The sequence below is a fragment of the Alexandromys fortis genome, unplaced genomic scaffold, assembly GCF_014885135.2.
Source record: "Alexandromys fortis isolate MF-2015 unplaced genomic scaffold, M_Fortis_MF-2015_v1.1 scaffold_240, whole genome shotgun sequence".
In the NCBI taxonomy this organism is placed as follows: Eukaryota; Metazoa; Chordata; class Mammalia; order Rodentia; family Cricetidae; genus Alexandromys; species Alexandromys fortis.
Genome location: NW_026068133.1, coordinates 1,674,786 through 1,699,608, shown reverse-complemented (window position 1 = coordinate 1,699,608; position 24,823 = coordinate 1,674,786). Strand labels below are relative to the sequence as shown.

The window sequence follows — 24,823 nt, the reverse complement described above, 5'->3', positions numbered from 1 at the left end:
CAAGTGCTGGGATTAAAGTGTGCGCCACTGCCATCTGCCTTGTTTGTTTTTAAAGATTTATTTTTATTTATATGTATGTGGGTGTCTATGCATGTGTGTGAAGATGCCCTCAGAAGCCAGAAGAGGGGGTCAGATCCCCTGTTGTCTTACAGGCAATTGTGAGCCCCCTAATTTGTGGGCTGGGAACTGATCTTGGGTCATCCAGCCTCATTTATTTTTTAAAATTTTGGGGTTTTTTTTTGGGGGGGGCAGACTGGAGAGATGACTCAGCAGTTAAGAATGTTGCCTGCCCTTCCAAAAGACCTGAGTTCAAGTCCCAGCACCCACATGGTGGTTCACAACCAGTTGCTCGAGTGCTTGCCCAGCTTGCACAAAGCCCTGGCTCCAGTCCCCACCACTGCAAAATGCTGTCACACCAACTTGGAAGAGATAGACGCAGAGGACCTGGAGTTCCTGGTTTTCTTCAGCTACAAAGGGAGGTGGAAGTCAACCTGAGCTAGAGACCTTCTCTCACAAAATGCATGAATGGCAAAACAGAACTAGCTTTCTTCTGTTGATGCGGTAAATATAAAATACCTTGACAAGGGGCAACTTAGGGGAGAAAAACACTATTTCAGCTTGCCATTCCAGGTTACAGTCCATCATAGTAGGGAAGTCAAGGCAGTAATGTCCCCAGTCAAGAAGTAGAGAGAGGGAATACATGTATGCTTACTTGGGTATTCTCAGTCTTGTCTCCGCTTTTGCACAGTTCAGGACCCCTGCCTAGGGATTGGTGCCTCCCAAGGTGGATTGGGTCTTCCACATCAGTTAAGGCAATTACCCACAGACATAACCACAGGCCAACCCAGTGTAGACAGTACAAGTGTTGCAGCTCTGGTGGATATGTATCCAGGCAGTCGGGAGCCAAGGTATTTACCTGAAATCACTGAGTATAGCAGCTTACAGCCCTGCGGTTTCCCCAGTGCAAATGTAACAACTCTGCTCTGCCGGGAGGGCTTTCCCAGCAAGGCTGTTTCAGCTCTGCTGAGTTCTACCAAAGTTGTTCAGGTTTGCTCAGGGTTAGCAAATGCCTCAGTTCTGCTCTTCTAGGGGAAAGTTTCACCAAGGAAAGTGTTACTGTTCTGCTTGCTCCAGAGAAAGTGTCACACTGCACAACAAACCTCGCTCACAAGATTTATTGGAAAGGAAAAATCCAGGAGGGTGACTGCCTCTAGGGTGAGAAGCCGCAACAAACTGGACAGGGTTCAGAGCTTATATAGTTAGGACCTCCTGCCTAGGGCATGGTGACTCCCACAGTGGAGGAGGGTTGGGGGTGCACTTTTCCAGGGTGCCTTGGGATTGTGTGTTTCTAGGCTAATTCTGGGGCAAGTTCAGGGGTGGTTGGGATTTTGTGCTCAGGGATTGGTGGGATTCTGCCACGTGGGGGTCAAGTCAGAGACAGAGTGTTCTTTCCTTGGCCCCTTTTACCCTATGGACAGTCCCTCATTGAGACTGTCTTCCAAGTGATTCTAGGTGGTGTCAAATTGACAAAGCTGACCTCTCTCACGAAGAACAAAGCCAAGAAAAAGGTAGGCCGAGTCAGATAGGTCACAAGAGGATTTTAGGATTTTACTTCACTCCTCCAGCAGGAGGGGACCACAATGAGGAAGGGAAGGGCTTTAGGCTGCCAGGTAGACAATGAAGGTTGGAGAAGTAAGTCATTGAGCTTCAAATGAAACTAGGAGCTGGGTGTGGTGTCTCAGGCCTGAAAGCCAAGCTCTTCTGGAGGCTGAGGCGAAAAGGATTGGGTCACGTTTGAGGACAGCCTGGGCTCTAAGTGTGAGACAAAACAAAGGTCAGCGAGATGGCTCAGCGGGAAAAGGATCTTACTGCCAAGGGTGAGGATCTGATTCCGATCCCTAGGACCAACACGGTGGGAGGGGACTTGACTCCCTCTGACCTCTACATTGCGCTTGACTACGCAAAAACACAAAAATAAATAAATGCAGTAATTTTTTTAATTAATAAAAAGGCAAAAAAAAAAAACCCGCCTGGAGTCAGCTGTAACAACACAAGGATTCTGAATAGCACTTGAGGTTTCAACGTTGCTAGGCAAACGGCTCCTAGGGCGCTGTTGTTAGGGCCTAGGGCGTTCCTAGCGGCCACGCCCTGTAGCCAACCACTCGCCCGAGTCTGTCGCGTCGACCACGCCCATATCATCACCCCGCCCACAGCCCCAGAACCGTTACCTCAGCAACAGTCTCGGCTCCGCCCACCTTCGGTTCCGGGTGCCAATCGTAGAGGCGTCACCCGGGCGACGACCCTACCCCTTCCGGCGCTAGGTCCGCAATTTCCGGCTGGGGGGTCCGGCGGCTGGCGGTGGGGCTGCGGCGGGGCCCCGGTGGGCGGCCAAGATGGCGGCGGGCGGCGCGGAGGGCGGCGCGGGCCCCAGCGCCGCCATGGGCGACTGCGCTGAGATCAAGTCGCAGTTTCGCACTCGCGAGGGCTTCTACAAGCTGCTTCCCGGCGACGCGACACGCAGGTCGGGTCCAGCCTCCGCCCAGACCCCGGCGCCGCCGCAGCCCCCTCAGCCCCCTCCCGGACCTGCCGCAGCCTCAGGGCCTGGCGCCGCGGGCCCTGCGTCGTCCCCGCCGCCCGCCGGCCCCGGACCGGGGCCCGCGCTGCCCGCCGTCCGCCTCAGCCTGGTGCGCCTTGGCGAGCCCGATGGCGCCGGGGAGCCGCCCTCCACGCCCTCGGGACTGGGTGCGGGAGGAGACCGCGTCTGTTTCAACCTGGGCCGCGAGCTTTACTTCTACCCCGGCTGCTGCCGCCGCGGGAGCCAACGGGTGAGTGCTCCGATTCGTGGGGTGCCGAGAGCATCTGGGTCCCCGGAGTGACAGAAGGCATCCGAGGTTGGGCGTCCCAGGGGAGCCTGGTTCCTGGAGCTAATGGAGTCTGAGAGGTTGCAGGCGAATCTTCGCGTGGGGGGGTGGTTCGTGGAGGTGGTGAGTGAGCGTTCTGGACGGGTTGGAGCTTCTGAGAGGAGATGGGGGCGGGGTTACGGAGTCCGAGGGGCAGACATTGTGCTGGCGATGGGGAATCCAAAGAGGATGCAGGCCCAGGGGAGATGGGGAACGGAGAAATACTGCATTCTTGGCGTGTTGGAGGGAGTCTGGAGACTTGTGTCAGGCATTTGTGAGTGATAAAGGTAGGAGTCTTACAGGTAAAAGGCAGGGAGGACTGGGGGTGTAGCTTAGGGGTCAGTGAACAAAGCAACTGGTGAATGAGATCCTAAAGAATACGTTGTCTAGAGAGTGAGGCTTTGGAGGAAATGAAGGGAGTTTGGAGGAATGATGGGAATTCTGAGTTAATGGAGTTCCTGGCAGGGGAACATCCCCAGGTGTGGCAGACATCTCTAAAGCCATTGAGTCCCAGAAGGGTAAGGGTGGTGGAAAGAGAGAGAGGTGGGGATCCTGAGAGCCCAGGGGTGATTGTGTACCTAAAATAACGAGGGACCATCGTGATGATTGAGCAGTGTCTGAACTACGATGAAGGTCCTAAAGTTTAGGAACTCCAAATGGGAAGAAATGAAGCTTCGGAGATGGCTCTGTGGATGAAATGCGTGCTTTGAAAGCATGAGGACAGGAGTTTGGATCCCGGTACCTCATGTAGAAGGGTGCAGCTGTATATGTCTGCAGCCCCAATTCAGGGAGCAGAGGCAGAAGGATTCTCAGGGCTTACTGGCAGCCAGCCTAACTGAACCGGTGAGCTCCAGGTTCAGTGAGAGACCTGTGTCAAATGTTAGCTGGAAAACCACAGAGAAAGATGCTAAATGTTGACCTCTGACCTCTCGCCCACGTGTGTAATGCATACACATGTGCACAGGTATATACTAAATGTACAAAAAAAAATTGAAAACCTAGGATATTGGAATTTTTGAGTCCTTGGGTTTTGGAATTTTGTTCTAAGTCCCCTGGAGTTGTCCTGTGGTAGTGGCTGGAAAGACCTGAGGAGAATCAGCTCCAGGTTCTTAGGGACTCTGAACCCTGAGGTTGTGAGCAGCAGTAACCCTAAATTAAGCCTTGCAAGGGTCTGTTGTCTTTATTGGGTGGAGTGCAAGTGAGCATGTGTGTGCCGTCCTTCTAGGTTTGAGCCCCCTCCAGTCTGTGGTTGCCTGCCCCTCCTCACCCAGCCACTTCCCTCGAGGTTAACCCTGCTTCCCCTTGGTGGTTCCCCCCTACCTCAGCTTCCTCTTCCGCCCTCTCCCTGCTCTAACCTGCGAACTTGTCTTTTCCCATGGCTCAAGTCCATTGACCTCAACAAGCCCATCGACAAGCGGATCTACAAGGGGACCCAGCCCACCTGCCATGACTTCAACCAGTTTACAGCGGCCACAGAGACCATTTCCTTGCTGGTGGGCTTCTCTGCTGGCCAGGTGCAGTACCTAGACCTCATCAAGAAGGACACCAGCAAGCTCTTCAATGAAGAGGTGATCAAGGACATGCACCGCTCCCTTCTTGTTTATCTACCCACCCACTCACTAAGCTGCCTGCAGACAGAATAGGCCTGAGAGGGGCAGGATGAGGGAGAGGGTAACAAGTGACAGACAGCTGCTGATGGTGTCATTGTTAAAATGTCCCAGTCCTCTACTGTGCCAGCTCTATGCTGAAAGAAGCTTTACTTCTTATGTTTTCCCCCATGGATGGGTAAGAAAGTATAGTACCCATCTCACAGATTGGAAGACTGAGGCGCATAGGCAGTTGGAACTTTCTTGATGTTCTTGTTGACTTCAAATTCTGAGCTCTTTGGGCTTTGGAGTCTAGTCCGTGCTGTATCATTGTCTTACTCTGTGGTTTGGGGAGAGTAATCTGTTGTCTGAGCAAATACTTTTCTTTTGCAAAGTAGGATCTATGTCCCTTCTCACAGGACTATAGAAATTCATTCATAAGGACTGCTCAGTTGGACTAACTTGGCTTAAAAGGAAATGCCAGGAGATGACCTTAGCAAGCCGGCAGGGAGGGCCTTTGTACTCTAGTTGTGCTGTCTCTGGTCCAGGGCAGGCGGGCCACAAATGTTCTCAGATGAGCAAATGACCGGAGGGAGCGAAGAAGCCCAAGGCTGAGTGGATTAAGAATGCACTCACCCATTCACAGAACCACGGTCCCCTCCTGTGCAGGCCGCTCTCCAGGAGCAGCTCAGCCAGCACATGGAAGGCCTGCCCTAGCCACACTTTTAAGCTGGGAGACAAACTGCAGATTCATCGGGTGTCAGCCAGGAGCTGCCATTCAAGTGGTGCCTAAAGGAGACCGGCCTCCAGGGAAGGACATTTCATAGAGTGGGTCAGGCCTTGTAGCACAGGTCTGTTATTGCCGTTATTTGGGAGGCTGAGGCAGGAGGATCAGAAGTTCAAGGTCTGCCAAGGCTCAAGAGTAGAAGGAACAGCTTAAATAAACTCCCCTAGGCAGGATGGCCATTGACTTTGTGGCCAGGGTAGCAGCTGATGGAGAGAAGACAGAAGGTGCATTCTGGGAAGGAGCAGGAGGTGTTGACCAGGGTTGGCCTGGAAAGCCATAGAAGGACCTTGCCCTCCTCATCAATAGGAGCCAGAGAAGTGTCCCCCACATACCCTTCTGTTCCTGAACCATAGGGCTGGTGACTTTCTCAGCCCTGAGTGGGGCACAGCTTGGTCCCAGGAGAGGAGTTGGGTCATCACAGTGCCTGCCACAGCTGTAGGGCTTCTCACAGGGCAGCACTAGAATTTTACTAATGTACTCCTCTCAGATTTACTAATCTCAGGCCACCGAGGAAGAGACAGCTATGAGTGTCTGAGGCCAACAGGGAAACAGGTGGTGGCAGTGGGACCTGGGTGGTTGGGGTGGGCACACTTTGCCGCAGCTTTTGTTGGAAGCAAAACTTGATTGGGAAAAGGAGAGATGCCTGGAGGGGTTTGATAGGTACAGCCGAAAGAGTGAGGCTGCCATCATTTTGTGCAGGGCATTGCTCAGGCCGTGTCCTTTGGATGCTGCGCCAACTGCTGGGACTAGTACCAGGGACCCTTTCTTGAGGGAAACTGGCATTCTGGGATCTGTATGCTGACACTGAAGACAGAAGCAACAGCTGAGTGGCTAGAGGATAATCCTTTGATAGGCAGTACGTGGAGTCCTCACAGGCTACTTTCTTCCCTGTGTCCCTGTGATACCTGGCAGTCTCAGTCAGTGGGGGAGCTGGGGTTCAGGATATAGGACACAGTCCATCAGAAGTAATCACCACCCTCAAACCCACCTGTCATTCCCTTTCCAGCGGCTGATTGACAAGACCAAGGTGACTTATCTGAAGTGGCTGCCTGAGTCTGAGAGTCTATTCCTCGCGTCTCACGCCAGTGGCCACCTGTACCTCTACAATGTCAGCCACCCCTGCGCCTCCACCCCACCCCAGTATAGCCTGTTGAAGCAGGGTGAGGGCTTTGCTGTCTATGCAGCTAAAAGCAAGGCACCCCGCAATCCACTGGCCAAGTGGGCGGTGGGTGAGGGGCCCCTCAACGAGTTTGCATTCTCACCCGATGGCCGACACCTAGCCTGTGTCAGCCAGGATGGCTGCCTCCGTGTCTTCCACTTTGACAGCATGCTTCTTCGTGGCCTCATGAAGAGCTACTTTGGGGGCCTGCTGTGTGTGTGCTGGAGCCCTGATGGTCGTTATGTGGTGACGGGAGGGGAAGATGACCTGGTTACTGTGTGGTCCTTCACGGAGGGTCGTGTAGTGGCTCGAGGCCATGGCCACAAATCCTGGGTCAATGCTGTGGCCTTCGATCCCTATACCACGCGAGCAGAGGAAGCAACATCGGCCAGTGGTGATGGGGATCCCAGTGGTGAGGAGGAAGAGCCTGAAGCCGCCAACTCAGACATAGGAGCCCCACTGTCCCCACTACCCAAGGCTGGCTCCATCACCTACCGCTTTGGCTCAGCTGGCCAGGACACACAGTTCTGCCTGTGGGACCTCACAGAGGATGTGCTCTCCCCTCATCCCTCTCTGGCCCGTACCCGCACCCTCCCAGGCACACCTGGGGCCACCCCACCAGCCTCTGGTAGCTCTCGGGCAGGAGAGACAGGCACAGGCCCCCTGCCCCGCTCCCTGTCGCGCTCCAACAGCCTCCCACACCCAGCTGGTGGTGGCAAAGCTGGTGGGCCTAGTGCGGCAATGGAGCCTGGCACACCATTCAGCATTGGCCGCTTCGCCACACTGACCCTGCAGGAGAGGCGGGACCGAGGGACTGAAAAGGAACACAAGCGCTACCACAGCCTGGGGAACATCAGCCGTGGGGGCAGTGGGGCCAATAGCAGCAACGACAAGCTCAGTGGCCCCGCTCCCCGTAGCCGCTTGGACCCAGCCAAGGTGCTGGGCACAGCACTGTGCCCTCGAATTCATGAGGTCCCACTACTGGAGCCGCTCGTGTGCAAGAAGATCGCTCAGGAGCGCCTGACTGTGCTGTTGTTCTTGGAGGACTGTATCATCACTGCCTGCCAGGAGGGCCTCATCTGCACCTGGGCTCGGCCAGGCAAGGCGGTGAGTCCACCCACCCTGGGCAGGACCCTCTCATCCTGCTCCCCTCTGAGTCATGGGCCTCCTGGATGCCAGGCATCAGTCAGCAGAGAGGTCAGGTGTAGGAGACAGAGTGGTGGGGCCCACAGCCTCATGTGAAGAACCTCTGATGGCCCATCTGGCCCACCCTTAGCACTTAACACTCAAGGCAGAACCTATTTTTATGGGAAATCTGCATTTTAAATGGTGAAACTTTATTTTGGGGCTGACACTGTTGGGCTGAGATTGAACCGAGGGCCTGGCTTCTGGCCTGCCTCTTCTTGTCCATTTCTGAGCTAAAGGCCTGGATGGGAATCACAGGGGCTCAGGCCTACACTTTTGCTTGGTGTGTGATCCTGGTCACTGTGCCTTGCAGATGGGCTGTGTGGTGGTTGTGCTCTTAGTTGGTGAGATGAAAACCTGGTACTGGTCTATCTTGGTTCTTTAGCATGTGGGTTCAGCATCTGGGACCCCACACTGCCTTCAGTCCCTCAGATCCTTTGCTGTGGAATGTTAGAGTTAAGAAGCCTTAAAAGTCAGAGCAGCCTCAGCGAAGGCAGGATGGTAGGTCTTGGGGAGTGTGAACTCTAAAAGACACCCCTCTGTCTCCCTAGTTTACAGACGAGGAGACCGAGGCCCAGACAGGGGAAGCAAGTTGGCCCAGGTCACCCAGCAAGTCAGTGGTAGAGGTAGGACCAATCCCCAAGCTGGAAGTGGGCCCCAGTCTCTCCTTCTCCACTGTCCTGTCTTGTCTGCCCAGGATCTCCTGGGGCAGGGAAGGCTACTGAGCTGTTGTTCCTAGCCAGGATGTCAGCTCTAGGACTGGGAGCCAGGGAGCGCCCATCGGATGCCCCCCCAACCCCAGCGCTGGCAGAAGCCCAGGTGTTGTCTAATCCAGCCCCCCTTTCATCCTCCCCAGGGCATCTCCTCCCAACCAGGCAACTCCCCCAGTGGCACTGTGGTGTGAAGCTGTGGATGTCCCATGCCCCCAGCCTCCTAGCCATAATCCTCCCTGCTGACCTCAAGGATCCCTGTATTAACAAGACTAATCATGCCGGAAGAACTGCTGCAAACCCCACCCTGTCCAAGTGCTGGGGATTCCCTTAGACTGGCCCAGCCATGGGGTTGTAGAGGCCTGTGTGCCTCAGCCCTGGCCTCTGCCCACTGCCAAGTACAATGACCTGTCCTCTGAAGCATCAGTGTTAACCCACATCCCTGTCTCAGCATGTGACTGGTCACTCCTGGGAGAGACTCCACCCACAACAGCCCAAGTCCACAGTGCCCCTGGGTGAGAGGGCTGGGGGAGGTGTCCCCTGCCAGCCCACACCCCACCCCTCACTATGGTTTGTGCTTTTGAAGAGTGTTAAATTATGGAAGCCCCCAGGGCCCTCCTTGTCCCCCTTGGACCTCTTATTTATACTAAAGTCTTTGTTTGCACAGTGTCTCTGTTCCCTGGGGCGTGTGTGTGTGTGTGTGTGTGTCTGTGTCTGTGTCTGTGTCTGTGTCTGTCTGTCTGTCTGTCTGTGTCCGTCCCGGCACAGGGTTATCTCTGTTCCCTGGGGTTGGGGGTGGGGCCTGGGGGCTGTGCTCTGACCAAAGGAAGACCAATTTACTCTGCCTCCCCATCCCCTAGCCCTGAGCAGAGTCCTTTGGAAGAAGAACCCCTGACCCTCAGAGTCAAGAGACTGAGGTGGCCCCTTCCTGCTAGGTCCTTCAGAGGTGTTGAAACTTGTTTTAAAGTGTCAGGACTATCCAAGCATGCTCTTTCGGGAGGAGGGGAGGATGCTGGGAATTGAGCTGTGCCTCATCTTCTGGACATGCCTTTGCAGCCTGGTGCCCCTGGCCCTTGAAGTGCCAGCTGCTGGAGGCCATGATTTCCTCCCCAGAGAACTGGCCACCCTAGAAAGACACTAACATGTCTCCTGGCTGGCTGTCCAGATGGCTCCACCCCCAACCCCCAAAATGTTTCTGTCTCTAATCCTAGCCTGGGCAGGAATGTGGCTGCCTCGGCCTGTGGCCAGGGAGCTATTTTGGGGTCTCTCTCACTTGGGGAGGGCCTGGCTCCACCACTTGCCTCCCCCAGGCTTGGGCCAGCAGGTCACCCCTGGCCCTGGTGGCTGGCTAGGTTCCCTCCTGATCTCCCACCTCCTGCCAAAAAAGGGGGGGCGTGTAATACAGCAGGCACAGAAACTAAATTTAACTGTCCCAAAGTCGGAATCCATTGCTGAGTCACGAAGAAGCTGCCCCTGGCCTCTGCCCCCCTCCCCTGTGGGCCTAGACATCAGCCCCTTTCCCCACCCCTCCCAGCTCTGAACTTAGATTGGCACTTCTGGGCACTGACACCTCACACCTGTAACTCCCTCTGCTCTACCCTTTTGTGGGTGGGTAGGGGCTTTGGGGGGTCATCTGTGGAGTACTACTCTATCCTTTGACATTGGGCATCAAAGAGTTTTGAGGGGCCCTGAAAGAAAGGAGTTGGGGTGTTGGCTTAGGAGGGGTTAAAGCTGGGAGGCGGGAGGGGGGCTGGGCCAAGGGGTGGGGAAAAGAGGAGGAGGCCTCAGCCTTAGAACTGGCCAGAGGGACCCAAGGGATAGTCAGGGACAGGCAGACATGCAGCCAGGGTCCTGGGGCCTGGACGGGGGTAGCCAGGCCCCGTGACAGGAAGACCCCGAGCTCCGGCCCGGGGAGGGGCCATGGTGCTGCCTGCCCAACATGTCAGCCGAGGTGCGGCTGAGGCAGCTCCAGCAGCTGGTGCTGGACCCCGGCTTCCTGGGGCTGGAGCCCCTGCTCGACCTTCTCCTGGGCGTCCACCAGGAGCTGTGCGCTTCCCACCTAGCCCAGGACAAGTATGTGGCCGACTTCTTGCAATGGGGTGAGTATGGGCAGGAGGCATGGGGTGGAGGGGCAAGGCAGAGGTGGGTCTATAGGGCAGGAACTGGCTGTGGAGGGCAGGAGGCTTGAGAGGTCTTCCTGTCGGGACTGAAGCAGAGCTCAGGCCTTGATCCCAAGCTCCCCTGCTGGGGCAGACTAGGGTCAGTGGAGGCCAGCCATGACTCAGCCAGTGCAGGCTGGGGTGGGCACAACCTGCTGCCTTCTCTGCACCCACAAAGGGGCCTGGTAGCTTTCTCTTAACGGACCCTCACCCTCCAAAATACAGCCCTCCCTGGTTTCCCAGAGTGTGGGGAGGGAGAGCGTGGGGCAGCTGCCAGGGTGCGGCCCCGTAGGCAGGTGTTTGGCTTCTGCCTCCCCAGCTGCCCTGACAGGTGTCCAGGAGCTGTGAGGGCACAGTGACTCACAGAGGCCCTGGGGGAGAACCAGCCCGGCAGACAGGCGCCACCCAGCATCCTTTATGTCCCCCAAATTAAGGAGGAACACTTTCAGCTTTGGAGTGTGTCTTGGACCCTCCTGGACCGGGCTGCCCAGGCGGATCTCATTTGGCTTTCTGCCTGCTTTCGTGGTTCTAGCTCAAGGCCTCTAGTTCCCCTCACAACTTAAATGCTCTTCTGCAAAGGTCTTCTGAGGCCTAGTGGATGGGCTTGGACCTTATCTGCCCCTGCTCCACATCAGCTAGAGTACAGGCTTACCCCAGCCTCCTTACAAATAACGCTGTTTTTTTTTTTTCTCTGTGCCCATCATTAAGGGTCCTGCTCTTGGTCGTTGTCCTGTATGCCCATGTCTGTGGCCCCAGCTCATTCTCCTCTCCTCCCCCATTTCATAGATGGAAAGGTGGAGGCCATGGGCTAGGCCAGTAAGCCTGTGGAGGACTTTTCTTCTCTGCAGCCCTCAGGGACTCCTTCAACCTCCCTTTTTGCAGAGATTGGGGCAGGGCTGGTAGGGGGTAAACTGAGAACAGGGGTGGGGGTGGGGGTCTGGCCCACTGGAAAGGAGCAGTCCTTTTGTGGCCCGAGCAGCATCCCGTGGGCCCCTCCCCTCCCCTGCCAGGCCTGGGCGGGGGAGGGGGCCTGGGTTCCCGCTGCCTTAAAAGGGCTCAATGCCTTGGCTCTCTCCTCCCAACCCCCCCTCAGCCTTGGCCCTGGCTGTGTCTTCTCTGACGGCCCACTTTCCCCGAGCCCCTCTCTTCTCCATGACCCACCTTCTCCCTCTTTCCTACACTCATTCCTCCTCCATCCTTACTCTCAGTCCTGACCAGTTCCCAAAGGAGGCCTGGTCTCTCTCTGCCCCCTGCCCCCTAGTTGCCAGCCTCTGACCTGGCTGCCTTCCCCTCCTATTGAAGCACCCTAGCGCAGGACCTTATCTCCTGGAACTTTGGCTGTAAGAAGGCTCTTCTACCCATTTTGGAGACCAAGAATGCTTCTAGCAGTGTCTAAGATGCTGGTGGGCTGTGCCCTCCCCCACTCCAGGCTCTACTAAAGTTTCCCAAGTGCAGTCTTCACATTGGCTGTGCTAGACACCACTGCCTTTTGAGGCCATGGTGTAAGACATTAAATGAGAATCTCAGGGGACCTGACTGAGCACCCTAACGTCACATGGGTTTGGGCTTCCCTCCCTCTGCCTCCCTTTCGGCCCTACAGTCCTGTGGAAACAGTTCTGGGCCCCCAAACATCACAGAGGTTTTGGAAGCAGAACCCTAAAATCAACCTAAGGGGCAGAGGGAAGAGGAGACTGAGGGTACCACACTTGCCTCTAGTGTTCTGGTGACCTTTGGCTCTTCCTCCCTCCACCCCCACCCAGTGGATCCCATTGCAGCAAGGCTTAAGGAGGTCCGACTGCAGAGGGATGACTTTGAGATTCTGAAGGTGATCGGGCGAGGGGCATTCAGTGAGGTGAGTCTTGAGGGGCCCGAGAGTGGAACTTTACTTGAGGTGGGTGGGGCATAGCCTTAAAAATTGATGAATGAGCTTGAACCTGAGGCTCGGGTGGAGGCGGGGTTGGGGGGGGTCAGTGGGTGTTGTGCGTGGGGCGTGGCTAAGGCTGGGTGGAGATAAGGGTTGAGTCCTATCTGAGTGAGCCTTGCTGTTTTCCCTGCCACCTCTGCTATCATCCCGGTTCCGCCTTTAGGTAGCGGTGGTGAAGATGAAACAGACAGGCCAGGTGTATGCCATGAAGATTATGAATAAGTGGGACATGCTGAAGAGAGGCGAGGTGAGGACCAGGGCTGGGGGAGGCGCCCTTATCTCTCCAGCTCACCTTCTGCAGCATCGCTCCTGCCTCACAGGTGTCGTGCTTCCGGGAAGAAAGGGATGTATTGGTGAAAGGGGACCGGCGCTGGATCACGCAGCTGCACTTTGCCTTCCAGGATGAGAACTACCTGGTGAGCTTCGGGCCCGGGTGGCCAGGAAGGAGTGACAGATACACCATCTCAAGTCAAGAAAGCTGAAGTAGGGAGAGCAGCCATAGGCTGGGGGCGGGTAGGAATATGTCTAAGGAAGAAGAGGGACCTTTCTTGAGAAAAGAGGTGATGTCTGGGTTGGCCTTGGTTCGGATCTCTGGGGCACTCTATCACAGTGGAGGGCTCTATGCTTGGGGATGGGGTGTCTCAGGGAGTCTTGGGGGCAACCAACCCCCTGTGACACGCCTGCTCCCAGTACCTGGTCATGGAATACTACGTGGGCGGGGACCTGCTAACGCTGCTGAGCAAGTTTGGGGAGCGGATCCCCGCCGAGATGGCGCGCTTCTACCTGGCCGAGATTGTCATGGCCATAGACTCGGTGCACCGGCTGGGCTACGTGCACAGGTGGGCGTGGCAGGGCCCTTGGAGGGTTAGCAGAGTTTGTGTGGGTAGGAAGGGTACCTTGAGGTCAGATCCCATTGGGGGCAGGAATGGGGTCTAGAATTGTAGAATCCCTGCTGGGGTGGACCGAGCCTGATAGGACCCAGGAGTGCAGTCTTTCAAGCACCTCCTTCCTTGTCTGTGCACAGGGACATCAAACCAGATAACATTTTGCTGGACCGGTGTGGGCACATCCGTCTGGCTGACTTTGGCTCCTGCCTCAAACTCCAGCCTGATGGAAAGGTATGATGGGAAGAGCCTGGTGAAACTCTCCCCACCAGTTAGGGAGCAGAAGGTGCAGGGGGCAGGGTTGGGTTGGAGAGCTGAAGAGTGGAGCTTGGGTAAGGGCTGGGCTGGATGTGGAACAAGAAAGGAGCTTTACTGGGGACATCCTGTGCTCCAGATTGTACAGTCATGGGAAGGGCTTAAGCATTCAGGTCTGGTTGGCACAGGTGAGGTCGCTGGTGGCTGTGGGCACCCCGGACTACCTGTCTCCTGAGATTCTGCAGGCTGTTGGCGGAGGGCCTGGGGCAGGTAGCTACGGGCCTGAGTGTGACTGGTGGGCGCTGGGCGTGTTCGCCTATGAAATGTTCTACGGGCAGACACCCTTCTACGCCGACTCCACGGCTGAGACATATGCCAAGATTGTGCATTACAAGGTGAGCATGGGAGCCATGCAGGGTGCCTGGCATGATGGCACATGCTCCCAGGCTTTTTTAAAAAAAGATATTTATATAAGTATGTATAAGTTTAAGCTGCCTGTATGTCTGTGCACTATGTAAGTGCTCACGAAAGTCAGAAGGCATGTGGTCCCCTGGAAGTAGAGACAGACTTGTGTGCTGCCATGTGGGTGCCGGGAAATAGAACCGTGATATCTCTGCTGAAACAGCCAATGCTCTTGCCCAATGAGGCAGCTCTTCAACCCAGGACTGACTCGCTTTTCTCTGCTTTCTGAACAGGAACACCTGTCTCTGCCTCTGGCAGACACGGGTGTCCCTGAGGAAGCTCAAGATCTCATTCGGGGCCTGCTGTGCCCTGCGGAGATAAGGCTAGGCCGTGGTGGGGCAGGTGATTTCCAGAAGCACCCTTTCTTCTGTGGCCTTGATTGGGAGGTTCTCCGAGACAGTGTACCCCCCTTTACACCAGACTTCGAGGGTGCCACGGACACATGCAACTTTGATGTGGTAGAGGACCGGCTCACTGCCATGGTGAGCGGGGGCGGGGTACGTACCTGCAATTCCTGAGTGGTTAAGGGGACTTCCCTAACCCCCTCATAAAATTGGGATGAACAGCTAGGTGTGATGGCGCACACCTTTAATCCCAGGGCTTCAGAAGCAGAGGCAGGTAGATCTCTGGTGGATCAAGGCCAACATAGTCTACATCGTGAGTTCCAGGCCAGTCAGGACTACATAGTGAGACCTCCCCCTTGAAAAATAAAACAATGGAGTGACCACCTTCTTTGGTCCCACATCGTTACCTAGAGCACTGCAATGTGCCCACTCAGACTTGAGGACACACAGGTGACCAGTTCTCCAGACAGTGAGGTCTCACTGTTAGCAAGGCTAAAATGGACCCGGCTTGGAAGGTGCTGAAGAGCTTCTTGGAGGAGACTGAGCTGAGGCCCCAAAGGATTCCAAGAGAGGCAGGAGATCCTCTCTCAGGCTAGTGCTTTCTCAGCATTAGATTCAACAAGCTCTAGGTCCAGCCGTGGCCCACTGCACTGCAGTAGAGAAAAGTGTGGTGTGGGCCGAGGCCCAACAAGAAGCAACAAGATAGAAGAGAAAATGATAGAAGGGACACCTTAACTCATGGGGTTGGCTTAATGGGGACAGTCAGGCTATGGTTAGAGAGGGGTGAGGGGCCAACCCTGACAATTGTTGGCCACAGCCCTGCACCTCTTCCATAGGAGACACTATCGGACATGCAGGAGGACATGCCACTTGGGGTCCACCTGCCTTTCGTGGGTTACTCCTACTCTTGCATGGCCCTCAGGTAAGCATGATTGCCTACTGGCTATGTGTGTGAAGGCTCACCTCAGTCAGTCAGTTCAAAGGATCAGTCTTGAAACCAAGGTTTCTTAGGAACTGTCTTAGTTAGGGTTTCTGTTGCTGTGATGAAACACCATGACCAAGTGCAGGTTGGGGAGGAAAGGGTTTATTTGGCTTCCAGTCCACATCACTGTACATCACTGAAGGAAGTCAGGGCAGAGACTCAAATAGGGCAGGAACCTGGAGGCGGGAGCTGTTGCAGAGGCCATGGAGGGTGCTGCTTACTGGCTTGCTCTACCAGCAATGGGCTGGATCCTTGTCCATCAATGACTAATTAAGAAAATGCTCTATAGACTTGCCTGAAGCTTGATGGTTTTAGGTTGGTGGTTTTTTGAGACAGGGTTTCTCTGAGTAGTCCTGGCTGTCCTGGAACTCACTCTGTAGACTAGGCTGCCTTTTGCCTCCCGAGTGCTGAGATTAAACATATGTGCCACCACTGCCACCAGCGGGCTTGAAGGCATTTTCTTAATTGAGGCTCCCTCCTCTTTGATGACGTCAGCTTGTATCAAGTTGACATAAGACTAGCCTGTACAGGAACACATGTACTTTGTTTTGTTTTGCTTTTTTGAGACCAGTCTCTCTATTATGTAGCTCTGGCTTTCCTGGCCATATGTACTTCAGCATTTCAGTTCAGTTGTATAACCCAAAAATCTATTCTCAGCCTTCCAGAATCGTCCAGCTATTGACTTTTATGTTTCTACGATATGTTATAGGACCCAGGTTCTTAGGAAACAGGCCTGGAATCTGACAGTTTATTTTAAGAACATTAACTTATTGGAGTACATAACAATAAAACAACTTTTAAGTTTTTAAAGCTTTTTGTCTTCTTTTCTGAGGCAGGATCTTGTTCATACAGCCTAAGCTGGCCTTAGAGTGCTATGATTATGGGCATGCACCACCATGCCTGGTCAGTAAAGCCTTTTCAAAGCGTCCATTCATTATGCTAGGTGTGGTGGTACAGACTTGTAATTCCAGCACTTAGAGTAGAGGCATGAGGATCAGAAGTTCAAGACCATTCTGGGCTATATAGTGAGTCTAATACCAGCCTGGGCTACAAGAAACAAAAGATAGACAGACAGCATCCACTATTGCTAGGCAGGGTGTCTTACTCTGGAACCCCACCATCAAGGAGGCCAGCCTGGGCTACAGAGTGAGAACTTGTCTTGAAATACCAGAAATAAATTCATTATTGGTTAGGCATGTGGTGGCACACGTGTGGTGCCAGTACTGGGGTAGTGGAGGTAGGAGAGTCACAAGGTCAAGGCCAACCTGGTACACAGTATGGTACATAGTAAGAGCTTGGTCTCCAAAACAAAACAAGAAATCAGTTATTCAGGTAAGACAGTGCTTCCTGGACTGGGAGCATGGCCCCGTACAGGAGAGCATCCCCAGCTCTGCGGGGAGTGCTTGCCTAGCACACGCAGGTCCTGGGCTTTGACCTCATCATTAGCTATAGCAGTTCCAGGCTGGCCTAAGCTACGTGAACTCTTGTCTCAAAAGAAAGACAAAGATTTAAAAAGTACTAAAGATAATAATAAATCCTTAAAGAAAAAAAAACCTATTCAGGCATGGCACATGCCTTTAATCCCACCACCTGGGGAGGCAGAAATGGGCAATCTTGAGTTAGAGGCCAGCATGGTCTACAGAGTGAGTTCCAGGACAACCGGGGCTACACAGAGAAACCCAGAGAGATCTTAACTCTCGTGTATGATTTCCTGGCTTAATCTGAATTGCCACAAAATGACAAATGAATAGGCCACTTCTCAGGAGTAAACTGGGAAGCAGGAGCACTTAGAGGAAGCTTGTACAGGTGATTACCATTGGGCATGTCCCAGACAGGCACAGCTAACTAAGAACAGCCTATGTTTTGATAGCAGCTTCTATCCCACACTGGGTAGAAGAGGATATAGCCCACCCTGGCAGTTTGCCCTGCTCCTCCTTGAGCCATGGGGTCTTGGAAGCCTGGCCTGCCCATGGGCTAGGGAGCCCCAGATCCCTGTTTGGCAGCCTCTTCCTCTTCTCAGAGACAATGAGGTCCTGGACCCCACCCCTATGGAACTGGAGGCCCTGCAGTTGCCTGAGGCAGACTTGCAAGTGCTCAACTTGGAGTCACCAGTGTCCCCACCCAATCAAATGGTGAGTAGACAGAGGAGAGGGCTGACCTGCAGAGAGAAGAGCAGAGCTTGCTGGGTGGGTGCACCTGCTGAGCCTAGTGCTGCAGTTACAGGACATTGCAGTGGCCCCTGGCAGGCTGCTGCTTCAGTAAGACCCAGTAGCATGCCCTAGCTACTCAGGAAGGATCTCAAAGTCAAGGCTTGCTTGTGTTATGCAATGAGACCCTGTCTTTGAGTGAAAAATAACAGAACTAGGGAATCCGCAGCTCAGAGGTTGATGCTACCCGGGCTGGGTGTGGGGTCTGAAAGCAACACCGACCAGGGCTGGAAGGGAGGGAGGGACTGCTGATCACCTGGAGGAGGCTGAGTTAGGGGTCCTTATCAGGCGGAAGAATGAGACCAGAGCTCACCAGGTGGGATGCTGTTTCTTAAAGCTACAGGTGGTAGGTGGCCTTGGAAGGAGGAGGGGAGGATGTAGCGAGCAGGCCAGAGACAAACTCGGGAGGCCTGTGGGTAAAGCCAGATTTGTCTGAAGCATTGTGGGATTGGGAGGGACACAGTCAAGTTCTGATGCCAGCCCTTCAGTGCCCATGTTGACTGTCCCAGAACCTACTAGGTTACCAGAGAGAAGGCCGGGGTAAGGGTGTGCAAGACTGAGCCCAGTGGTGGTCCCAAACTCGATCCCCACCTACATACAGGCAGAAGTGGCCGGCCCAGCAGCTGTCCCTGCAGCAGAGGCTGAGACCGTCGTGACGCTGCGGGAGCTCCAGGAAGCACTGGAGGAAGAGGTTCTCACCCGGCAGAGCCTGAGCCGCGAGCTGGAAGCCATCCGCACTGCCAACCAGAACTTCTCCAGGTTGGAGTCAGAGTGCGGAGTGCCAGCAACCTTCCCAGTCCTTCACCCTATGGGCTGGCTTACCTTCCTGTTTTCCTGCAGCCAGTTGCAGGAGGCCGAAGTCAGGAACCGAGACCTGGAGGCTCACGTTCGGCAGCTGCAAGAGCGGATGGAGATGCTGCAGCCTCCGGGAGCCCCAGGCGAGTCCCTCACACACCCCAGGCCAGGAGGGCACCGGGTGAAGATGGGGGCGTGCTGGGTGTGTGGACACTTGGGACAGGGGAGGGTCCCAGGCTGGGGCACGCCGAGCCACCGCCCTTTTCCGCCCTCCACGCTCCATACACCTCTCTTCTCCTTCCAGCTGTCATGGGGGTCCCCAGTCCCTGGGCCATGGATCCACCTTCCCATGTAAGACCCCTTTCTTCCCCATCCCCACTCAGATCTGCCCATCTCCCCATCCACATTAGGGCTCGCTCTTTGGGGGCTCCAGAAGGAAGATACCCTTCACTCAGTCTGCCATCTACCAGCTCTCCCTTGTTTCAGGCCCTTTGCCAAATCTTTCCCAAAGGAATTTCCTAGATTCCCGTTCTTGCCTTGACTCCCTATACTGCCTCTTGCCCTGCTGCTGAAGGCGGCCGGCCGGGCTGGGCTCCGATCTGGTCACCTGTCCCTTCTCTCTCCAGCTAGATGGCCCCCCGGCCGTGGCTCTGGGCCAATGCCCGCTGGTGGGGCCAGGCCCCGTGCACCGCCGTCACCTGCTGCTCCCTGCCAGGGTATGTCCCAAGTCCTCCCGTCACGGGCTTTCGCCTCGCTCCGCCCACTGAGTGTCATCACCGCTTTGCTGTGCCCCTGTGGAGCTCGGCCCACCGCAGGGAGGGAGGGTGATCGGGCGGCCAATCAACACAAGCCGCTACGAAGTAGCCAATGATGAGTTCTGAAGGGAGCTCAGGCTTGCGAGCAGTCAACTGTAACTGTGGGCTGTGGGGCATCAGGGATGCGCTCAGAGGATTCTTGGCCCATCTATGGGTACAGGCTGGGCTGCTCCCTGGAGCCAGTTGCTAATCCTGCCCTCTTGCCTGCAGGTCCTTAGGTCTGGCCTATCCGAGGCGCGTTGCCTGCTCCTGTTCGCCGTTGCTCTGGCTGCTGCCGCCACACTGGGCTGCACTGGGTTGGTGGCCTATACCCCAATCTGGTGTTTCCCGGGAGCCACCTTCGCCCCCTGAACCCTAAGACTCCAAGCCATCTTTCATCTAGGCTCTCTTGGAAAGCCGGGTGACCTGGAAACGGCCCAGAGCGTCTCTGTGCCCATCCTCCCTCCCCCTCCAGCCACCCCACTCCTGCGAGCCTGTGACCCCACCCGGCTCCGCTCCTGTGATCCGGGCCTGCCCCCTGGCGGCCGGGGAGGGAGGAGCAGGACCCGTGCGCAGGAACCCGGTTCCTGCAGGGCAGGCGGCTTGAATGCTGCCGCTGCTGCCAGGACATTCGCCGACCACTTTACTCAGGCCCGACGTGGATAGGCAAACGGCTCAGCCCATCCGATTTCACTTTTCACGCTTCCAGCCACTGGTCACAAACCATAAATCCTTGTTTATGAGCCCCTGATCTCTGGGGAGGTCCCAGTCCCATAGCAAACGATCAGCACAACCTCTACCAGCTTTCATGGGAGCCTCTGGCTTTGAACAGCCCCGCTCCTAGGGATGCTGCGACGACCCCTTCCTCACATATGCTGCCGTTGGAGCCACTGCTGCACACCCCCTCCCCCAAGGCAGTGTGGGTATTTATTGACCTTGTCCTCTGACTCACTGACAGACTCCGGGACCCACGTTTTGGATGCACTGAGACTCTACATTCCTCGGTATTTATTGTCTGTCCCCACCTATAAACCCACCCCCGTCCCTTGCGAATAAAATACTTTTTGGTCTGCCCTAAGCTCCGCGAAGTCTCTGCTGTGGAGAGGAAGCCCCCGGTAGGCCAATAGAGAGGGCCGTAGACACAACCAATAGCTTGATTCGGAGCTAGTGGGACGCAAAGCGAACGAATCGGGATGAAGGGCGGAGCTTAGGCATCCAGCCAGTAGAAGAGGAGCAACAAGCCACCCGAGACACCCCCGCCCCCGCCCAGCTGTGACCCAGCTGTGCTACTCAAGCTTGGAAAAGTAGGGGGCTGGGCCAGCAGGGCGCCCACTGCCATTCTCCCACCGCGCCTGCGCACGCCACGCGCATCCGCTCCTAAGACCGACGCTTCAGAAAAGTTGCTGAAAACTTTCTAGCGCTTTTCTCCTGCCCCTCCTCCCTGCCAGATCCGCCCCCCTCCCCGCGGGGCCGGGAATTCCGAGGGGCGGAGCGGGGCGCGGAGATAGGGAGAGGGCCTTCTAGGGACCCGGGAGATCGAAGCGGCTTCGCGCCCTTAACCTTGCTGGACGGCCCACTACCTTCTCCGTTGCCCTGATGGGGAAACTGAGGCCCTGAGCCAGAGGCACACGCAGGGGAAGGCCGAAAGCGCGGCCAGAGGCGCGGGGAAAACAAAGAATTCCGACAGCCAGGGAGGGGGGCGGACACACAGGGACAGAGACAGACCCGAGTGCAGAGCTGAGTCTAGCCTTTGGGCCGGGAGAGGGCCAGAAGACCGCGAGGGGACGGAGGAGGCGAGGACGACTGAGCGGGGGAGGGGGCTGGGGAAGCCCGCAGGAGGCGGCAGAGGAGGGAGGAACTTCCCAAAGTTGCCAAACATGGCTACCTCGCCTGCCGAGCCGAGCGCGGGGCCGGCAGCCGGGGGGGAGGCAGCAGCTGCGACCGAGGAAGAGGAGGAGGAAGCGCGCCAGCTTCTGCAGACTCTGCAGGAGGCCGAGGGGGAGGCGGCAGCGGCCGAGGGGGAGGCGGCGGCGGCCGGGGCGGGCGAGGCGGCGGCGGCAGATTCCGGGTCCCCGGGCGCCCCGGCGTCTCCCTCCGAGACCGCGGCCGAGGAGCCCACGGGCCTCCGCTTCTCGCCCGAGCAGGTGGCGTGTGTGTGCGAGGCGCTGCTGCAGGCTGGCCACGCCGGCCGCTTGAGCCGCTTCCTGGGCGCGCTGCCCCCGGCCGAGCGCCTACGTGGCAGCGACCCGGTGCTGCGCGCGCGGGCCCTAGTGGCCTTTCAGCGGGGTGAATACGCCGAGCTCTACCGGCTCCTAGAGAGCCGCCCTTTCCCCGCCGCCCACCACGCCTTCCTGCAGGACCTCTACCTGCGCGCGCGCTACCACGAGGCCGAGCGGGCCCGAGGCCGTGCCCTGGGCGCAGTGGACAAATACCGGCTGCGCAAGAAGTTCCCTCTGCCCAAGACCATCTGGGACGGCGAGGAGACCGTCTACTGCTTCAAGGAGCGCTCGCGCGCGGCGCTCAAGGCCTGCTACCGCGGCAACCGCTATCCCACGCCAGACGAGAAGCGCCGCCTGGCCACGCTCACCGGCCTCTCGCTCACACAGGTCAGCAACTGGTTCAAGAACAGGCGACAGCGCGACCGAACTGGGACCGGCGGCGGAGCGCCCTGCAAAAGGTGAGGGGACCGGCCTTCCTCGGTTCCCGCTGGAGTCTGCGCGCCTGACCCTTGGTACCCCTCGGCGTTGGCGAGCGCACGGGCTGAGCGCAGAGAGAATCAGGCACACCCTGGGTTCTCTGGGCATCGCTGCCCCAGGGAGCTGAGGTTCTGGCCGCTGTTTCTAGGTTGGGGCTGCAGTTCAGGGAGCAATGAGAAAAGGGAGGAGGGTCCCCTAGAGGGGTGATGGTAAGGGTAAGGAGGCCTTTGTCTAAGGCACCTAGGGCGAGTGACCATTACTTACACCCACCCCCACGCCCCCTCCGGCCCAAACAGCGTGGTCTGTTGCCTGCCTTTGTTGTGAAACGTGAACCTTCTCAGGCTCCGGTTTCTCTTGTAACCCAAGCCCTTCTCCTCCTTCTCCTCCCACCCCAGCGCCAGGCCTCTTGCTACGGTCTCTGACGCCCCAGGGGAGGGAAGGGGGAAGAACTGGAGTAAAGGCTGCTTCCTCGCTCTGCTGCCACGCGCCTGCTGACCCAGGGGACTTGGGGCGGACTGGGTGCTCGGCTGCAAGCCAAAGGACTAGGGAAAGCTTCCCTCCGGCTTTACATTCCCGCCATGCTGTCAACCCCAGCAGGGTTTGTGGAGGCTCTGGGGTCCGTGCGGGTCCTCTGAAGGGCTCAAAGAGTTAACAGGAGTTTGGATTGCCTCTGCCTCTAGGGCAGTGCAGCCTTCAGACCTGAGACTTAACCCTTTTTCCTGCCAGTGAGTCCGATGGGAACCCCACTACTGAGGATGAGTCCGAGTCCAGCCGAAGTCCGGAGGACCTGGAGAGGAGTGTGGCCCCCGTGGCTGCTGAGGCCCCCACCCAGAATTCTATCTTCCTAGCGGGGGCCACCCCTCCTGCGACGTGCCCCGCCTCCTCCTCTATCCTAGTGAATGGCAGTTTCCTGGCAGCCAGCAGCCCCCCAGCAGTGCTCCTCAATGGCAGCCCAGTCATCATCAATAGCTTGGCTCTAGGAGAGGCTTCCAGCCTGGGGCCACTGCTGCTCACAGGAGGCGGGGGCGCGCCGCCACCACAACCCAGCCCCCAGGGAGCCAATGAGGCCAAGACTTCCCTGGTCCTGGACCCTCAGACAGGAGAGGTTAGATTGGAAGAGGCTTCGTCTGAGGCTCCTGACACCAAAGGGGTTCAGGGAGCTGTTCCTGGGGCAGCTGGAGAGGAAGTCCCAGGGACCCTGCCCCAAGTAGTCCCTGGTCCCCCACCCACCTCCACCTTCTCTCTGACCCCAGGAGCTGTGTCCTCAGTGGCTGCTCCGCAGGTTGTACCACTCTCCCCCTCTTCTGGGTACCCTACAGGCCTGAGCCCCTCCTCCCCACTGCTGAACCTGCCTCAGGTGGTACCCACTTCCCAGGTGGTGACCCTGCCCCAGGCTGTGGGGCCACTCCAGCTGTTGGCAGCTGGGCCAGGCAGCCCTGTGAAGGTGGCAGCTCCAGCGGGGCCTGGCAATGTGCACCTGATAAACTCTGGTGTGGGAGTGACTGCACTGCAACTTCCCTCAGCCGCCACCCCAGGTACCCTCCTGCTTTCCTCGGGCCTGCTGGGCTGGGGGAGCCCGCGTTCTGCTTCTGGTACATCTCTTGGGGTTAAGCCTACTGGTTCCTCTGCCTGCTCTCCAGCATCTTGCCCTCCATCTCTTCTCTCCACAGGAAACTTCCTCCTGGCCAACCCTGTGTCTGGCAGCCCCATTGTCACTGGGGTAGCTGTGCAGCAGGGCAAGATCATCCTTACTGCTACCTTTCCCACCAGCATGCTCGTTTCCCAAGTCCTGCCACCTGCCCCCAGCCTAGCCCTGCCCCTGAAGCAAGAGCCAGCCATCACAGTGCCTGAAGGAGCCCTCCCAGTGACCCCCGGCCCCACCCTCCCTGAGGGTCACACTCTGGGGCCAGTCTCTACTCAGCCACTGCCACCTGCTCCTGCTGTCACCTCTGCCACCAGCCTGCCTTTCTCCCCGGACTCCTCTGGCCTGCTGCCTAGCTTCCCAGCACCCCTGACTGAGGGTCTGATGTTGTCGCCTGCAGCTGTGCCAGTCTGGCCAGCAGGGCTGGAACTGAGCACAGGGGTGGAGGGGCTGGGGACACAGGCCACCCACACTGTGCTGAGATTGCCAGACCCTGACTCCCAGGGGCTGCTCCTGGGGACCACAGCAGGGCCTGAGGTTAATGAGGGGCTAGAAGCTGAGGCCAAGGTCCTGACCCAGTTGCAGTCAGTGCCTGTGGAGGAGCCCTTGGAACTGTGATTGCTTGGACTTTTCACCTCTCCTGACAATGGTGCTCAAGGTGCTAGGACAGAAGGAGGAACTCTCAGTAAAGTGGCTGCAGTCTGAAGGTCCCACACTACAACCCTCCACGCTGGACGAGCTGCAAGCCCTGGAGAAGCCAGAGGAACCACCCCAGTCAGGGCACTGTCCCTTGCCTGATGGGAAGTCTTTTGTTACAGCCCTCTTTGCATGGGGCTCTAGGGGTCCTGACTAAGGCTTTGTCCTCTACTTGGTACTAGCTGAGGAAGGCCCTGCTAAGTGGCTGGTTTCCAGCCAGCACCCTCACCATAACACTATTAATAGGTCCACAGATACCTAGTGCTCCCAGAACTCCCTGAATCCCAGGGATGGGAGACCAGGGTGTGACCCAGAGAGCCCTTCTGCTGAGGAGGGTCTGATGGGTGCACGGGACCCTTCCCCTACTTCCCTTGACTTGAGCCCCAGGATCCAGTCCCAGACCAAAGATTTCCCCCCTGCCCACTGGGGCAACCCTGGCCTCTTTGTCTAGTTTGTATCGTAAATCTTTATTTTTCTAGGACATGTTATGCCTCCATTTCAATTAAAGTCAAGTTAACAGACAACAGAGCCATTGGGGTAAGGGTCACCTGCCAAACAACCAGCCCAAGAAAGAACTAGACAACACGAAGCCTGAGGTTGTGGCTTGCTTTTTTTGTTTGGGTTCTTTTTGAGATGGGGTCATGTTCTATAGTCCA

The 24,823-nt window shown here is 56.7% G+C and overlaps 3 protein-coding genes across 13 annotated transcripts; all 3 read left to right on the top strand.

Moving 5' to 3' along the window:
* The first annotated feature begins 2,180 nt into the window (after window positions 1–2,180).
* Dmwd (DM1 locus, WD repeat containing) lies at window positions 2,181–8,991 on the top strand. Of its 2 annotated transcripts, XM_050126244.1 has the most exons (5): window positions 2,181–2,825; window positions 4,286–4,468; window positions 6,280–7,539; window positions 8,169–8,243; window positions 8,474–8,991. In XM_050126244.1, exons 1-5 carry the CDS (start codon window positions 2,394–2,396, stop codon window positions 8,519–8,521), a joined length of 1,998 nt encoding a protein of 665 aa, XP_049982201.1. In that variant the 5' UTR covers window positions 2,181–2,393; the 3' UTR covers window positions 8,522–8,991. The 2 variants fall into 2 exon arrangements, with proteins under 2 accessions (XP_049982201.1, XP_049982202.1); XM_050126245.1 differs by lacking the exon at window positions 8,169–8,243 and having other exon boundaries at window positions 2,185–2,825.
* Window positions 8,992–9,126: 135 nt separating this feature from the next.
* Window positions 9,127–20,211, top strand: Dmpk (DM1 protein kinase). Of its 10 annotated transcripts, none has more exons than XM_050126250.1 (15): window positions 9,127–10,426; window positions 12,247–12,338; window positions 12,574–12,657; window positions 12,731–12,826; window positions 13,101–13,249; window positions 13,435–13,528; window positions 13,738–13,944; window positions 14,245–14,493; window positions 15,192–15,277; window positions 17,358–17,469; window positions 18,146–18,303; window positions 18,385–18,482; window positions 18,644–18,690; window positions 18,970–19,055; window positions 19,365–20,211. In XM_050126250.1, exons 1-15 carry the CDS (start codon window positions 10,267–10,269, stop codon window positions 19,510–19,512), a joined length of 1,866 nt encoding a protein of 621 aa, XP_049982207.1. In that variant the 5' UTR covers window positions 9,127–10,266; the 3' UTR covers window positions 19,513–20,211. The 10 variants fall into 10 exon arrangements, with proteins under 10 accessions (XP_049982207.1, XP_049982208.1, XP_049982205.1 ...); XM_050126251.1 differs by having other exon boundaries at window positions 18,966–19,055; XM_050126248.1 differs by having other exon boundaries at window positions 14,245–14,508.
* Window positions 20,212–20,323: 112 nt separating this feature from the next.
* Six5 (SIX homeobox 5) lies at window positions 20,324–24,677 on the top strand. Its single transcript, XM_050126242.1, has 3 exons — window positions 20,324–21,810; window positions 22,556–23,364; window positions 23,500–24,677. The coding sequence occupies exons 1-3, from the start codon at window positions 21,011–21,013 to the stop codon at window positions 24,087–24,089; spliced, it is 2,199 nt and encodes a 732-aa protein (XP_049982199.1). The 5' UTR covers window positions 20,324–21,010; the 3' UTR covers window positions 24,090–24,677.
* Window positions 24,678–24,823: the final 146 nt, after the last annotated feature.

Bases quoted from the DNA above. Each gene is read 5' to 3' on its own strand.
- Dmwd (XM_050126244.1), top strand. From the start codon at position 2,394: ATGGCGGCGGGCGGCGCGGAGGGCGGCGCGGGCCCCAGCGCCGCCATG. The intron at 2,826-4,285 runs GTGAGTGCTCCG...CCATGGCTCAAG, and splicing joins GCCGCCGCGGGAGCCAACGG to TCCATTGACCTCAACAAGCC. The intron at 4,469-6,279 runs GTGATCAAGGAC...TTCCCTTTCCAG, and splicing joins GCAAGCTCTTCAATGAAGAG to CGGCTGATTGACAAGACCAA.
- Dmpk (XM_050126246.1), top strand. From the start codon at position 10,267: ATGTCAGCCGAGGTGCGGCTGAGGCAGCTCCAGCAGCTGGTGCTGGAC. The intron at 10,427-12,246 runs GTGAGTATGGGC...ACCCCCACCCAG, and splicing joins GGCCGACTTCTTGCAATGGG to TGGATCCCATTGCAGCAAGG. The intron at 12,658-12,730 runs GTGAGGACCAGG...CCTGCCTCACAG, and splicing joins ACATGCTGAAGAGAGGCGAG to GTGTCGTGCTTCCGGGAAGA.
- Six5 (XM_050126242.1), top strand. From the start codon at position 21,011: ATGGCTACCTCGCCTGCCGAGCCGAGCGCGGGGCCGGCAGCCGGGGGG. The intron at 21,811-22,555 runs GTGAGGGGACCG...TTTTCCTGCCAG, and splicing joins GGCGGAGCGCCCTGCAAAAG to TGAGTCCGATGGGAACCCCA. The intron at 23,365-23,499 runs GTACCCTCCTGC...TTCTCTCCACAG, and splicing joins TCCCTCAGCCGCCACCCCAG to GAAACTTCCTCCTGGCCAAC.